Source organism: Grammomys surdaster, unplaced genomic scaffold (genome assembly GCF_004785775.1).
Source record: "Grammomys surdaster isolate TR1022 unplaced genomic scaffold, NIH_TR_1.0 170, whole genome shotgun sequence".
Lineage (NCBI taxonomy): Eukaryota > Metazoa > Chordata > Mammalia > Rodentia > Muridae > Grammomys > Grammomys surdaster.
In genome coordinates, this window is record NW_021604618.1 from 21,931,678 (window position 1) to 21,947,053 (window position 15,376).

General features: G+C 42.3%; 1 protein-coding gene across 1 annotated transcript in view; it reads left to right on the forward strand.

The window, feature by feature from the left end:
- The window catches only part of Chp1 (calcineurin like EF-hand protein 1), a 34,230-nt gene continuing 18,854 nt past the window's right edge, over nucleotides 1–15,376 (forward strand). Inside the window, exons 1-2 of the mRNA XM_028767050.1 lie at nucleotides 1–211; nucleotides 11,367–11,439. Coding sequence (XP_028622883.1) covers nucleotides 145–211; nucleotides 11,367–11,439 — 140 coding nt within the window. The 5' untranslated portion in view covers nucleotides 1–144. The remainder of the gene's footprint in view (nucleotides 212–11,366; nucleotides 11,440–15,376) is intronic.

The following is a 15,376-nucleotide window of genomic DNA, read 5'->3' on the forward strand; positions in this document are numbered from 1 at the left end:
GCGCGCCACCCCTTGTTTCCCTCCCCGGGCCGCAAGTGAAACAGTGCCCTCTCCCTTCTTGACCCCTGGCCCTTTCTTCCCTCCTTCCCTCTTGCCGCCGCTGCTTCTGGCGCTACCGCTCCCGGAGGAGCTCCCGTCACGGTGATGGGGTCTCGGGCCTCCACGTTACTGCGGGACGAAGAGCTCGAGGAGATCAAGAAGGAGACTGGCTGTGAGTTCGCGTTGGGGGTGGAAAGGCGGCCCGGCGCCTCCGGCTGGCCTCAGTACTGACAGCCGTCGTCGCTGAGGTCTTGATCTGGGGTGCGGTGACTTTGTTGGGAGGGTTCCATGCAGCCTCCGGTGCTTTGGGTAACCGAAGGCTAGAGTACCTGTACGTTCATCTGTAGCTTCTCGGAGCTGGGATGTGCTACCTCTGGTGCTTTCTTGCCTCAAAAGCCCGGAATCTCGATCCAGCAACTGAGCATAGACATCACTACTCCACTCTTGCCCACGAAAGTCCGCGCATTTTCTTCCATTATCATTCCTCTTACAGAAGCATCCTGAACAGTTGATAAAGCAGAAGCAGATCCAGGAAATCTGAATGGTTCCTGGAGAAAACGTTGTACATCCCAATGAGGTTTCTGAGCAAGGAGCTAAAACTACTAAAGTCATACACAAGGAAAAACTCAGCAAAGAAGATCATAGAATAGAGTAAGGCTTGTGACTGGGAACTGAAGACCTCTAAACAATCAAGAGTCCAAAAACCCGAGTGGGGCTTTTTAATCTGAACTGTTGGAGAAAAATCACAGATAGAGTGATAGAGGTTTTAAAGACACAGTGAAGATATTTGTCCTGTTTTCATATATATTGATATCTGCTGTGTTGCTGTGCTTTTTGCAATTGATATTGAAATTGGATGTACTCCAAAACCTGTGAATTTGTACCAGGAACAGATTTTTTTTTTAAATATATACTCTAGTTTCTTCCTTGTTAACCTTAACAAAGGAGCAACAGGGTTTTAGGAATTGAGAAGCACAGAAAACACCACCATTCCTTTGAAAAGCCCTTGATAATGTATGATAAGTTGTATTGCTACAATGCTTTCTCAGTAATCCTTTGTGGCTCTCTTTGGTTTTCCTAAGCTATGTCTTCATGGTACCTGTCTTTGATGATAACGGGAGCAAATAACACAGTGGCAGATAGTACCAAGGAGTACAGGGAACTACAGAAGTCTCCAGGAATGAGTCCTTGGGCAAATTAAAAGTTGTCCTGGCTGGCTGACAAGTTAGACTTTCTAGAGTATTCAGGTTGGAAGAAATGTGATCTATCCCCAACCCCTGTCAGGTTGCTTTGCTTTTACCATCCCTTACTAACATATGGCCAATTTTGAATGAAAGACAGAGCAGGGCCGGGCGGTGGTGGCACACGCCTTTAATCCCACCACTTGGGAGGCAGAGGCAGGTGGATTTCTGAGTTTGAGGCCAGCCTGGTCTACAGAGTGAGTTCCAGGACAGCCGGGCTATACAGAGAAACCTTGTCTCCAAAAACCAAAAAAAAAAAAAAAGAGAGAGCAGAGAATACTTCGCTTTTTATAGCTTTTGTTTGGCTACTCATGTTTAAGGACATTTCACAACTTAATCTAATTCCGTGAGTAGAAATATCCACAGTCAGATTCAGCAAGCATTTAACCTCTGACCCTACTTGTAAATGTAATGACTTTTTTCTATGTTTAAAGCACAGAGTCATATCATGGGGAAGTATAGTGAGTATGGGACAAGCTATTGTTTTGTTTTATTTTGTTTTTTGATAAAAGATCTTACCTTGTAGTCCAGACTTGCTTAGAATTCACTATATAAACTGGGCCTGGTGGTGCCTATACCTTTAATCCCAGCACTCGAGAGGCAGAAGAATGTGAGACCAGCCTGATCTATATAACAGGCTCCATGATAGCCAGGGCTACAGAGGGAAACTCTGTCATGAAAAATAAAACAAAAACAAGACAAACAAAAAAATTCGCTACGTATCCCAGGCTGGTTTCAAACTCATGACAGTCCTCCTTCAGTCCCCTAAGTGCTGGGATTATACGTATGAGCCATCATGCTCAATTGTGGAAAGGCTGTTTTCAGAATGAATGAGACAGTGATGTCATTTCAGTTTCTTTTCATTAGTCCTGGGTGTTTTACCTTGTGACTCATGGACAAACCTAGGTGATCATGAAAGAACTATTATCCTGGTTACCCAAGAGTAATTCAAGTATGAGAAAGATTCCCTAAATTCCCAGCAAAACCAGTGTATATATTGATTGGGAAAACCTAATGAAACAAATACTGAGTTTTTGAAGTGCCTATTTAATATGATGCTAGGTATTGAGAGCAGATGGTAACAAGACACCCTCAACCTGGCCAGGGAGTTGTGATTAGCATCAGGGCATAAGGAAGCTAAAACTGTACAGCACCCACATTCAGAATTTAGGGAAGAGAGTCTATGAGCTAGCTTTATGGGGTACAGGAATTGGGTCTTGATGTATGAATGGATTCATTTTTGATAACCTAGGGTGTTTCAGTGGCTTTTGGCAACTGTTACCCCCACTTAGCTAAAATGTCATTCCTCTACCCTAGGGATTGAGCCATCAGTGTATCTAGGTACAAATCAACAGAGATTTGTTTCATTTTCTCCTCCTTCCCTAACTCCTCCTTCTCCTCTTCTCCTTCTCCTTCGTTCTTCTCCTTCCCTTTTCTTCTCCTTTTTTAAGAAAAATTAATTTATTTATTATATATATAGTATTTTGCCTGCATGTATGGCTAAAAGCCAGAAGAGAGCACCAGATCCCAATACAGATGACTGTGACACATCATGTGGTTGCTGGGAATTGAACTCAGGACCTCTGGAAAAAAAGCCAGTATTCTTAACCTCTGAGCCATCTCTCCAGCCCTCCTCCTCTTCCTTCTCTTCTTCCTCTTCTTTCTCCTCCTCCTTTGACAGAAACTTGTATAGCTCAGGTAGCACAGAATGGCTTCAAATTTGAGATCCTATTGCTTCAGCCTCCCAAGGACTGGGATTACAGATGTGTGCAACACTCCCAAAATGCTTTTGATTCTAGTAGTAGGGAGGCAAAGGCAGAGGTAGGCAGATTTCTTGAGTTGAAGGCTAGCCTGGTCTACAGAGGAAGTTCCAGGACAGCCAGGGCTACACAGAGAAACTCTGTCTTGAAAAAACAATGTAGGCAGAGACAGGTGGATTTCTGAGTTCGAGGCCAGCCTGGTCTACAGAGTGAGTTCCAGGACAGCCAGGGCTACACAGAGAAACCCTGTCTCAAAAAAACAAAAAAAAAAAAAAACAAAAAAAGAAAGAAAAGAAAAAGAAAAAAAACAGAGAGAGTGTGTGTGTGTGTGTGTGTATGTAAGAGTGTACACACATACACACACACACACACACACACACACACAAGACCAATGAATGTACCTGCTGCTATTTAATATTTAGCCACTAAATACTAGGAAAAATAATCCTGAGTAACAATTATACAACTTTCATCATCTGTAAAACAAAATTAGTAATAACAACTTACCCTGATAAATGAAAAAAGTTCCTTAGAATGCTGCTGGTGTAATTATCATGTAGTTGCTAGCCATTATTATTTTGTTTTAATTTCCTGGAGTTTTATTTTTGGCTTTTTGAGACAAGGTCTCAAATTCTGTGTCATTCTGGCTGTCTTGGAGCTTGCTATGTAGGCCAGGCTGGCCTTGAACTCACAGAGATCTGCCTGCCTCTGCCTCTGGAGTTCTGGAATTAAAGGCCTGTGCCACAATGTCTGGCTCGCTCCAGGGTTTTCAAATAGCGTGTGTGGGGGAGGTAAACCTGCCCCTTCATATCTTCATGTGAGTGGATGCTAAAGGAAAACTTAATGGAGTTGTCTCTTTTCTACCTTTGATTCTAGGTATTGAATTCAGGTTGTCAAGCTTGTTAAGCAAGCACCTTCACTCAGGGGCCAAACTACAATTATTTTGGACCATAGATAAAATCATTTTTGCATATGCTAGAAATAAAAACTGTTTAGATCCTGTCTATGGCTAATATAGCTAGAGGTGGAGGCATTTTATACATTGCTTATTTTCAGCTTACCTTAGAAATCAAACACTAATATTATTTTGTTAATCCTAAGAAAGTAAAAGAAGACATAGTCTAATGTTTTATTTATTTTTGAGGTTGCCTCACTCAAAACAATGACTTGCCTCAATTTTCTGAGTGTTGAGATAGCAAGTATGTTCCACCTTGCCTTGCTGGAGTTTCTCATAGTTTAAGAAACACTTTGGGGACCAGAAAGATGGCTCATTAGTTAAGAGGACCCCAGTTTGATTCCCAGCACTCATATTGGGCTGGTGGGTAACAACAACCTGTAAATTCAGCTCTAGAGGATCTAATGCTTATGGTCTCCAGGGTCCCCTCACTGACATACATAAACTCACACATGCATATAGTTAAAATGTAAACAAAAGTAAAGCTAGATGTGGAGGCAGAAGGAGGTAGATTTACAAATTCCAGGCCAACTAGGGCTACATAGTGAGACCCTGGCTTGAAAGGGGGTCGGGGGGGAGAGGGAGGAGAAAGAAAGAAGAAAGGAAAAGAAGCACTATTGTCATAAAATACCTTCTATATTTAGCCTTTGTTCTATCACCCTCTTACACAATTCTACATTTTTATAAGTCAGCTGTATTACAGATGTAATTGGAGGGCGGTCACAGTATCTTAGGAATTTATGTCATGACCCTTAGTACAATTAACCATAGGAAAAGCCTTGCTATGGATTGCCAAAACCCTTTACTTTGAGCAAAGGTTCATGCTAACTAAATAGTGGGAATGAAGATTGGTTTTATTTTTAGTTTCTGCCCTATGGTGTGTGTCAAGTGGGTATGGGCAGGATGTTGAACAGGTTTAGGAAGTGAATTGTACCGACCAATGAGTTTTTGTTTGTTTGGAAGGGTGTAGTGATGATATGAAGGGTGTGGGTTTCTCTCTAGTTCCAGCAGAGCACAAGCCTGTGGAAGGCAATTGCTTGAGAATAGTTTCTTGAAATTGAACTTCCGGGTGCTACTGCCTCCTTTTGGGACCCCTTCTGGGCTGATCTCTGTCACACGATAGTGTTAAGAGACTACAGAGGACGACCCTGCTGACTTCTGTCTTGTGTCCTACTGAATTGGAAATGGAGAGAGAATATCTTTGGCAGGCTTGAAATAATTTGTAAAGTTCTATACCCTTCTAGTTTTCTCCCAGAATTCCCATTTCTTACTAGAAAGGGATAAGGGGGTCTGTGTGTCAAGATAGACAATAAAACTCTTGGCACTTACAAATGAGGAAGGAGTTTAGAAAACAAACTACTTGAAGTTACATAGAAAGTCACTGACCCTGGAAGCAGTTGCAGAGATATAAGCAGAGTCTTCTGAGTTTAAGCAGAAAAACATTATGCTACAGAACAGCAATACATGTGTTACATGCAGTAAACATTGTTATAGAAGTGTACAAGCAGATAGGATATCTTAGGTCTTGTATAGCAAAAGGTAGACTTACTGTGGTCTGACCTGAATGTATCAGAGTCAAGAGATTTGATTTTCATACCAGTTCCAGATGTGGTAGCTTATTTTATGCCTTTAATTCCAGCACTAGGGAGGCTGAGATCAGAGGGTTCTGAGTTCAAGGCCAGACTAGACTGTACAGCCCAGCAGCAAAACTCTTAAAATAAAAATAAATAAATACTAAAAATATACAATCTCTCCCGGCAGTGGTAGTGCACGCCTTTAATCCCAGCACTTGGGAGGCAGAGGCAGGCGGATTTCTGAGTTCGAGAGTTCGAGGCTAGCCTGGTCTACAGAGTGAGTTCCAGGACAGCAGGGCTATACAGAGAAACCCTGTCTCGAAAAACCAAACCAAACCAAAAAAAAAAAAGAATTATTTTTGTTTGTTTTGTTTCTTTTCTTTTTTGTTAAATCTTTTAAAAAATATTTATTTATTTTTTTATGTATATGAGTACATTGTCGCTGTCTTTCGACACACCAGAAGAGGGCATTGGATCCCATTACAGATGGTGGTGAGCCACCATGTGGTTGCTGGGGATTGAGCTCAGGACCTCTGGAAGGGTAGCCGGTGCACTGAGCCATCTCTCCAGCCCTTGTTTTTATTTTTCAAGACAGGGTTTCTCCATGTATCTCTAGCTGTCCTGGAACTCATTCTTTAGAACAGACTGACCTTGAACTCAGAGAGATCTGCCTGTTACTGCCTCCTGAGGTCTGGGATTAAAGGTGGCATGTGCCACTATCACTTGGTGGTTTCTGTTAATTCTTAAGAGAATAGGTTAGACCTTGAAGTTCTTTTTCTTTTTTTTTTTTTTTTTTTTGTTTTTCGAGACAGGGTTTCTCTGAGTAGTCCTGGCTGTCCTGGAACTCACTCTGTAGACCAGGCTAGTCTCGAACTCTGGAACTCAGAAATCCGCCTGCCTCTGCCTCCCAAGTGCTGGGATTAAAGGCGTGCGCCACCACCGCCCGGCGACCTTGAAGTTCTTATGTTGGGAAAATGTCAGGGTATGAAACATTAAAAGGAACAGCTAGGGTGCAGGCTCCACTCTGCAGTATATCCCCAGAGCTGCTGTCGCCTGCAGTTGTACACTTTAACCCGGCCTGTCTTTTTTTTTTTTGGTTTTTCGAGACAGGGTTTCTCTGTGTAGCCCTGGCTGTCCTGGAACTCACTCTGTAGATCAGGATGGCCTCAAACTCTGAAACCCGGCAAAACCGGCCTGTTTTGTTCATTCAAATTAGGATGAAAGCCATGACAAGTAACTTGGCCCATCTTCTTTAACTTTGTATGCTTCCCTCTGCCAGTCCACCTTGGTGATTAGCACGTTCTTGAAATACCTTCCCTTCCTGAGGAAGAGGAAGATTTAATAGACAGCTCTGAGCTCAGAGTTATTAGGATCTTTTCAGACTTTCAGTATAAAGTATTTGTTCAGCAGAGCAGACTACAGCTTCATTCAAGACATATCCCTATTCACAGTCTATTCTAAGGAAAGCTGTTAACTCCTGAGATTTCCATGGAGGTTACAAGTGATCAGTGCCTGTCTGGTTAGCTTTTCTTCTTCAGTGGGCTTGTTTTTACTGGAAGCATGCACTACTTTTCTTCCTGGCAGTTCTAATACTTTTGTGTGTGTGGACTATGAAGCTCCTTTAAGAGTGGATTGAAGCCCAATGTGGTGGTCCATGCATATAATGCTAGTACTCTGGGGACTGAGGCAAGCTCGAAAGAATGAAGCTAGCCTTTGCTATAGAGTGAGTTCAAGGTCAGCTCTAGACTTTGAAAGTTCACTTTGGAAGTTGCTTTGGTCATCTATTAGTGTTTTTTGTTTTTGTTTGTTTCAGTTTTCAAGACTGTGTTTCTCTGTGTAGCCCTGGGTGTCCTGGAATTGTCTCTATAGACCAGGCTAGCCTTGTACTCAGAGATCCACTTATCTCTGCCTTCCAAAGTGCTGGTTCATTTATTAGGTGGTTTGTTTTGTTTTGTTTTAGTTTTTTAGTTTTTTCAAGACAGGGTTTCTATATGTAGCCTTGGCCATCCTGGAACCTGCTAGGTAGATCAGGCTGACCTTTTACTCATAGAGATCAGCCTGCTTCTGCCTCGCAACTGTTTGTAGTGAGCTCCCGGCATCTGACTAGTCCCGTGTTCCAGTGCTGGAGTGCAGACTAGCCTGTGTAGTACTGCTGTGGAGGTGCTGGGGATTGAATCCAGGACCTCTGGAAGAGCAGCCAGTGTAGTCAACCACTGAGCCATCTCTCTATTCCTCTAACAGCTTAATTTTCAATTAGTAATTCATAGTCTCTCATATTCATGCAGAGTATTTTTAAAATATATAAGAATATATTTATTTTTTATTTTGTTTCTGTGTCTGTGCAAGTGACTGCTGGTACCCTTGTCAGCCAGAGGTATTAATTCCCCAGGCTTGTAGCTACAAGCATTTGTGAACTGCCTAACATGGGTGCCAGGAACCAAACTTAGACCTTCTGGAAGAGCAGGATGCGTTCAACCACTGAGCCATCTTTTGAATTCTGGTACTAGATTCAATACCAATAAACAGTACTAGAATTAAAGGCATGCAAAAGTGTACCACCACTGCCTAGTCATTTATTAATTTTAAGAGTTGGATTAGATTGTGATGTTTAACTGAATTCAAAAATTCTGTAAATTGGGCTGAAGAGATAGGTCAGTGGTTAAGAGCTCAGTTTGCTCTTCCAAAGGACCCAGGCTTAGTTCCTAGCACCCACATGGCAGTTCCCAGTTGTCTATAATTCCAGTTCCAGAAGATCCAACACCCTCATACAGGCAAAACTCTAATGCACATTAAATAAAAATAACTAAATATTTTTTTAAATTGTATAAAACTACACACACACATAAGAAATGTCTAGTAAGGATCATAACAAAAAAAAATCTATAATGTAAGACTCAACACTAGAAACTTACCCAGTGAACTAAATGTTATAGTTAATTAGAAATCCTTCAATGGCTAGAGAAGATGACTGCTCTGCAAGCGGGACTCAGTCCACACCGCCAGCCTCAGGGAAGGCAGGCTAGCTTGCACTTGAGCACTGGGACATGAGCTAGTCAGATGCCTGCTGCTCACTGGTGAGACAGCCAGCCAGCCACAGTGAGCTTCCAGTTCAGTAAGAGGCTCAGTTTCAAGGCAGCCAGTTAGAGGGCGATAGAGGGAGACACCTCAAGTTCTACTCTGACTTCTGCCTGTGTGCCTGCATACAAGCATTCTCGGATACACTACACAATACCATTCATACACACAGTTAGACTACTCTAAAAATACTCAAAACCAGGATTTAAAAGATGGCTCAGTGGTCAAATGCATCCTGTTTTTCCAGAAGGCCTGAGTTTGGTTCCTGGCACCCATGTTGGAGCTACTGCCTGTAGCTCCAGTGCCTGGGAAATCCAATACCTCTGGCTTCTGAGTGTACCAGCAATCACTTGCACCGACACAGAAACATAATAAAAAATAAATATATTTTTAAATTTTTAAAAATACTCCACATCAATATGAAATGAATTACTTGATAGTCAAAAGACTGAATTACTTGGTTGAAATTAAGCTCACTCAGCAGTTAACTGTAGTGGCTGTTCTTCCAGAGAACCCAGGTTCAATTCCCAGCACCCACACAGCAACTTAAAATTGTCTGTAACTCCTGTTCCAGGGGATCAGACACCCTCATTCAGACACACATGCAGGCAAACCACCAATGTATATAAAAACAAATTATTTTTAAAAATTAAAAAGAGAAAATTAAGCTGTTGGATCAAAAAGTACACAAATGAATGATACTAGGTGGTATATTAAATGAAAAGAAACAACGTTGAGACAGAAAACATAGATTTCTTTTTCAAAACTTTTTGGGAAATGTAGTTATTCTTTAACTGACTTAATTATGCTCAATTATGTAATTCATTACAAAAGTACCTTTGGAGGCCAGATGGCAGGCTGGGATAAATTGGTCAGATTCCTAAAGAAAGTAGCTGTGACTGGTGTGCTAGGAAGAAGATGGAGAGAAGTTAGCTTAGCAGTATAAACTGTCGCTCAGGCCCTGCTGTAGAGTGAAGTGGTGGTAATAGTTAACTGGTGTGCTTTCCCAGTGCAGGCACTTGGCCAAGCATCTTCCTTCCATCCACTCCTCACAGTCCCATTACTGAGTCCCTGTGGCTCCATGAATGGAGTCATACTCTACCTGGCCAGCACAAGTGTCTATTCTTTTTTTTTTTTTTTAAAGATTTATTTATTTATTATATATGAATACACTGTAGCTGTCTTCAGACACACCAGAAGAGGGCATCAGATCTCATTACAGATGGTTGTGAGCCACCATGTGGTTGCTGGGATTTGAACTCAGGACCTCTGGAAGTGCAGTCAGTGCTCTTAACCACTGAGCCATCTCTCCAGCCGTGTCTATTCTTTATAAAGCTGCTCATACCTATGTGGCTGGCAGCAGTCTCCACCTGCGGCCTTTAGCAGCTGGACTCCTGTTTGTTCTGCCTGGACAAGAGGAGCTGTGCCTCTTCTGCTCCGTTCTCTCTAAGCCTTGGTTATTAGAGCCTGTTTCAAGGACGAATCTAATGCCAGAGATCACAGTTGTGTCCTCTCTGGCCCACTGTTCACTTCCTGCTTTACTTCCTGCCTTACTTTGTTTCCTTGCTCCACATCCAGTGGATCCTGTTGGATTGCTTGAGCTAGGGAAGGACAGCCTCCAGAGCCACACTTCCTTAATCGTTAAAGCCGCACGGGTGCAGCTGAGACACAATTTGGACTTAGTACCTGCTTTGGGGCTGTTGTCTTTTCTACTATGGTTACTTGTTTTTTCCTCTTGCCTCTAAACTGCCAGGATATTAAACTGTTTCCCAGAAGTGCCTTTTGCACTTTCAGGGTTGTTTTTTGCACCACAGTTATAAACTACTTTTAGCTGTTAACTTGTGCTGGAGTCGGCCCAGCTAATCCAGAATGAGGAGCCACTAGGTTCTCTTGTAGATGTCACAGCATGATCACTTCGTTACATCAAACAAGTTGATTCCAGGTTGTGGGATCTGTCACCCAGTTAAGTCCTAAAGAGGAGGCGATGCCGTGGATGCTTGGTGCAGAAGGAGGCTAGACTTTACAGACAGAATTGTTTGATGTGCCACAATATTTAGTTCGGTGTTGATTTACCTACTTAGAAATCCCAGTCTGAAGAGCCACACTAGTTAATAGGCTTGAGGTGGGTTTTTTTTCCCTCTTTCTTTTAACTGTATTTTATCTGGGGGGAGAGAGAGAAGTGAGAGAGATATGCTAGGGATCAAACACAGAATCTCACTCATACTTCAGTTCTTACTGTTTTGTGTTTTCAAAGCTGTGTGTGTGTGTGTTGGTGGTGAACTCAGGTCTTCATGCATGTGAAGCGGGGCTCTACCACTGAGCTGCATGCCTTCTCCAATACATTCTTAATTAAGCCTACACTTCTTTTTTTGTTTGTTTTGTTTTTTCGAGACAGGGTTTCTCTGTATAGCCCTGGCTGTCCTGGAACTCACTCTGTAGACCAGGATGGCCTCAAACTCAGAAATCCGCCTGCTTCTGCCTCCCAAGTGCTGGGATTAAAGGCGTGCACCACCACTGCCCAGATTTTTTTTTTTTAGAGCCAGTTTTCATTGGTTTTGATTTAGTTTCTTCTCTAGCTCCTCTTATTCTTTGATTTTTAAAAAATGTGCTGTTTTGACATCTTGCCCAGCTTCTCTCTCTCATCTGAAGCATGCAGTAGCCCGAGAGTGTGGTGGGAATGCATGTCTATCTCTTTAATTGGGACTGATTTTCTGCCCTTCAGTTTCCCACAGTCAGATCACACGCCTGTACAGCCGTTTTACCAGCCTGGACAAAGGGGAGAACGGGACTCTCAGGTGAGTACTTGCTTTCCTTACTTCATTCATTCCCAGAACAGGATCCCTATGGGCTGTCTGTATTCCAAGGGTGGCCACACTAGGAGCTGTCTGTATTCCAAGGGTGACCACACTAGGGGCTGTCTGTATTCCAAGGGTGGGCATACTAGATGTCTTGCATTTGGCGAGTAGGGACCATTTTGGCCATGGTGTCTATACATGATTGTTATTATGTGTATGTGTGTGTATGCATATATATATATGTATATATGTGTGTGTATTCTTATGTATTTGCATATATAACTTATTTAATTTTTTCTTTGTTCATTGGGGTTTTGTTTGCACATATATCCATGTGAGGGTGTCAGAAGTCCTGGAAACTAGAGTTATAGACAGGTGTGAGCTGCCATGTGGGTGCTGGGAATTGAACCTGGGTCTTCTGGAAGAGTAGTCAGTGCCCTTAATCACTGAGCCATCTCTCCAGCCTGATATTTTTGTTGTTGTTGTTGTTGTTTTGGTTTCAAGAAATGAGGGTTTCTCTGTGTATTCCTGGAGCTCTCTGTAGATCATACTGGCCTGGAACTCAGTGACCTGCTGCCTCTGCCTCCCCAGTGTTGGGATTAAAGGCATCCACCACCACATCTGGCTTCCTGGATTGTTTATCATTTTGATAGACAAGAGGAACTACATTTTGATGAGTAGGTAGACTCTGTATTATAGGACAAATTATGTAATATTTTTTGCTGTATTAAATAATCCAGACCCTAATAATCTTTTATCATCTTAATCAATTATGATTGATAACAGAAATCAATTTCCTAAGTGATCAAGGAAGATTAAATCCAGAGGTACTGTTCTAAGGCTTGCACTCAGTACATTAGGTCAGTTTCTGTCTGTTACCAGATGTGGAGATGAATTCGTCAGTTCACTGATTGTATAAAGTTTAAACCACAACAGGAAGTATGAGAAGATTTTTTGAGCAGAATAGGAATGTTTCATAAGCTGTCATCATTAGCATTCAGTGTGAAGAGAGTAGAATGTGTGTTGTCTTCTGCTAATAAACTTCCTGGAGGTGGGAATGAAATACATTTAAGTTTCTGGGTTTTTTAATGTATTTTTTACATTTATTTATTGTGGGTGAGTGGGTGGTAGGTGTTGGAGGGAACATGGAGAGGAATCATAGGATAACTTGTGGGAGTTTTTTTTTTACCATGTGGGTTCTGAGGATTCAACTGGTATCATAAGTCTAGGTACTATGTACCTTTACCACCTGAGCCAGTCGTGAGCTGCCATGTTGATGCTGGGACTTGAACCCAGGTCCTCTGGAAGAACCTTAAGTGCTTGGGCCATCTACATAGCTCCCAAGCCCTCATACTAACATTTTGTCATGTACTTGGGAGTGTGTGTATGTGTGTGTGTGTGGTTTTTTTTTTAAGATTTATTTATTTTATGTATGTGAGTACACTGTAGCTGTCTTTAGACACACCACACGAGGGCATCAGATCCCATTACAGATGGTTGTGAGCCACCATGTGGTTGCTGGGAATTGAACTCAGGACCTCTGGAAGAGCAGTCAGTGCTCTTAACCACTGAGCCACCTCTCCAGCCCCAAAATTTAGTGTTTTTAATGAAGTACTAGCTCATAGCAGTCTATTTCAAATATGTCTACATTTTATATAGTTGATGTATGATATCCTTTATAGCAATTTTGCAGTCTAAAATCATGTGTAGAGTTTATACATTCATCTCTTGGTTTTGTTTGTTTTTGCATGTATTGTGTGAGGTCAGAGGTCAAAAGACAACTTTAAAAAGTTAGCTCTCTGGAGCTAGAGAGATGACTCAGCAATTAAGAGCACTCATTGCTCTTGCAGAGGACCTGGGTTAGATTTCCAGCACCTATATGGTGGCTTATAACCATCTGTAACTCCAATTCCAGGGGATCTAATGCTCTTTTCTGACCTCCTCAGGTACCAGGCTTGCAAGTGGTACACATACATACATGTAGGTAAAACACTTCAAAGTAAAACAAACCAAGAAGAATTGGATCTCTGCTACCATGTGGATATGGGAGATTAAACTTAGTCTTAGTGACAAAAGCTCTAAGTGATGACTCTTTTCTTGAATATTTTGTTGTTACTGCTCCCTCACTCCGTGTGTGTGACTGTGGATATGCACAAATTTATGTATGGATGTGCATACACTTCTGTGTATATAGGTGTAGAATTCATAGGTTCACATTGGGTATCCTCTTCACTCTCTATGTTCTTACTTTATTTTTTATACAGGGTTTTTACAACTTAGCTTTGTCTGACCTGGAACTCTCTATGTAGGCTGGCCTCTGTCTGTATCTTTAGTGCTGTGGATTAAGGCATCAGCTATCTGTCCCAGACAATCTTTTTTTTTAAAGACAGGGTTTCTCTGTGTAGCCCTGGCTGTCCTGGAACTCACTCTGTAGACCAGGTTGGTCTTGAACTCAGATCCACCTGCTTCTGCCTTCTGAGTGCTAGGATTAAAGGCATGTGCCACCGTTGCATGGCCCAATCTTAATTTTTAATATAAGGTCTTGATGAATTTAGAATTCATCCATTCTCATAAGCTGACTGGCCAGTGAGCTGCATGGATCTACTTTCTCCACCTCCCCAGAGCTAGGATTACAGATGTGCACTGCCACATCTGGCTTTTTTACATGGGTGCTAGGGATCTGAACTCAGGTTCTTAGGCTTGTGAGGCAAGTGCTTTAATGACATAACCGTCTTCCAGACCCTGTTGTTCTGTTTGACTGCCCTTAAGTTTATTACGTGACCAAGGATACCTGAGAACTTGAGATCCTCTTACCTCTGCCTTCCCTTGTTGAAACTTCAGGGACTTACTGTTTCCCCAGTTTATGTGGTGCTGGGTTTGCAGCCATGATTTCTTGCATGCTCTATAAGCTCTCTAGCACCCGGCCTGCTTCCGAAGCTCTGCTCCTACAGCTCTTCGGTTTCTTGATCCATAACAGTCTTCTCTGCCTTCTGGATTGGATTGTGCTAGGGACCAAACTTGGTGCCTTCGTCTGCTGAGTAGGTGCTCCACCAGTGGTAGAAACCTTAGCTCTCCCCACCCTCCATGACACTGAGACTTTTGAAAACTAAATCATGGACAGTTTTATGTTCCTCACATAGTTTATCTAAGACACTTTACAGAAATACTGAACAGTATTTTAAAACAGCAATGTTCAAAAATTTTCATATGGGCTAGGTAAGGTAGCAAATGCTTATAATCCCAGTACTCAGGGCCAGAGGCAGGGAAACCATGCGTTCCAGCCTGGCCTGGATTACCAAGTAAGTTCAAGGCCAGCCTGGGCAGCCATGCCATGATAAGATGTATCTTAAAAAAATTTTCATACGGGAAATTTTTTCTTTTACAAGAAATATATTTTGACATAAAGTCTTAGATTTAAAGCATTTCTGCCCTTTAGTTGTGGCAAGGGCAAGTTACTTTGTCTCAGTTTCCTCAACTCTACAAGGGCATAAAGCATGGCATACAAAAACAGTGATGCTGTGTCAGTTGAGGTTGGAGCAGCACACGATGTGTGTATGCAGAGTGGTATCACAGCCTCCATGTTATGTGAAGCTGATTGCTCTCACCGTGTTCAAGGTTAAATCTGCTTCATTTCTCGACAGTGAAAGGATTCTTTCCCTGCCTCCGCTCCTCCCTCCCTCTGTACCTCCTTCCCTCCTTTCTTTCTTTCTATTTGTTAGTTTTTTGGGAAACTATGGGACGGTCTCCCAATAGTCCAAACTCTGCTGGAACTTGATTATAGCTCAGCCTGGCCACTGCCCTGTTAGTTGGCTTCTTGAGTGGAAACAATCTCTTAAGACTTTCTTGCATTTCATAGGTGTTTTAGCTCTTCCCAAGCTAGCGTCTTCAGGCTCCTCCAGCCTGAGCTCCTTCAGACTCCAACAACCTCCAGTAGTTG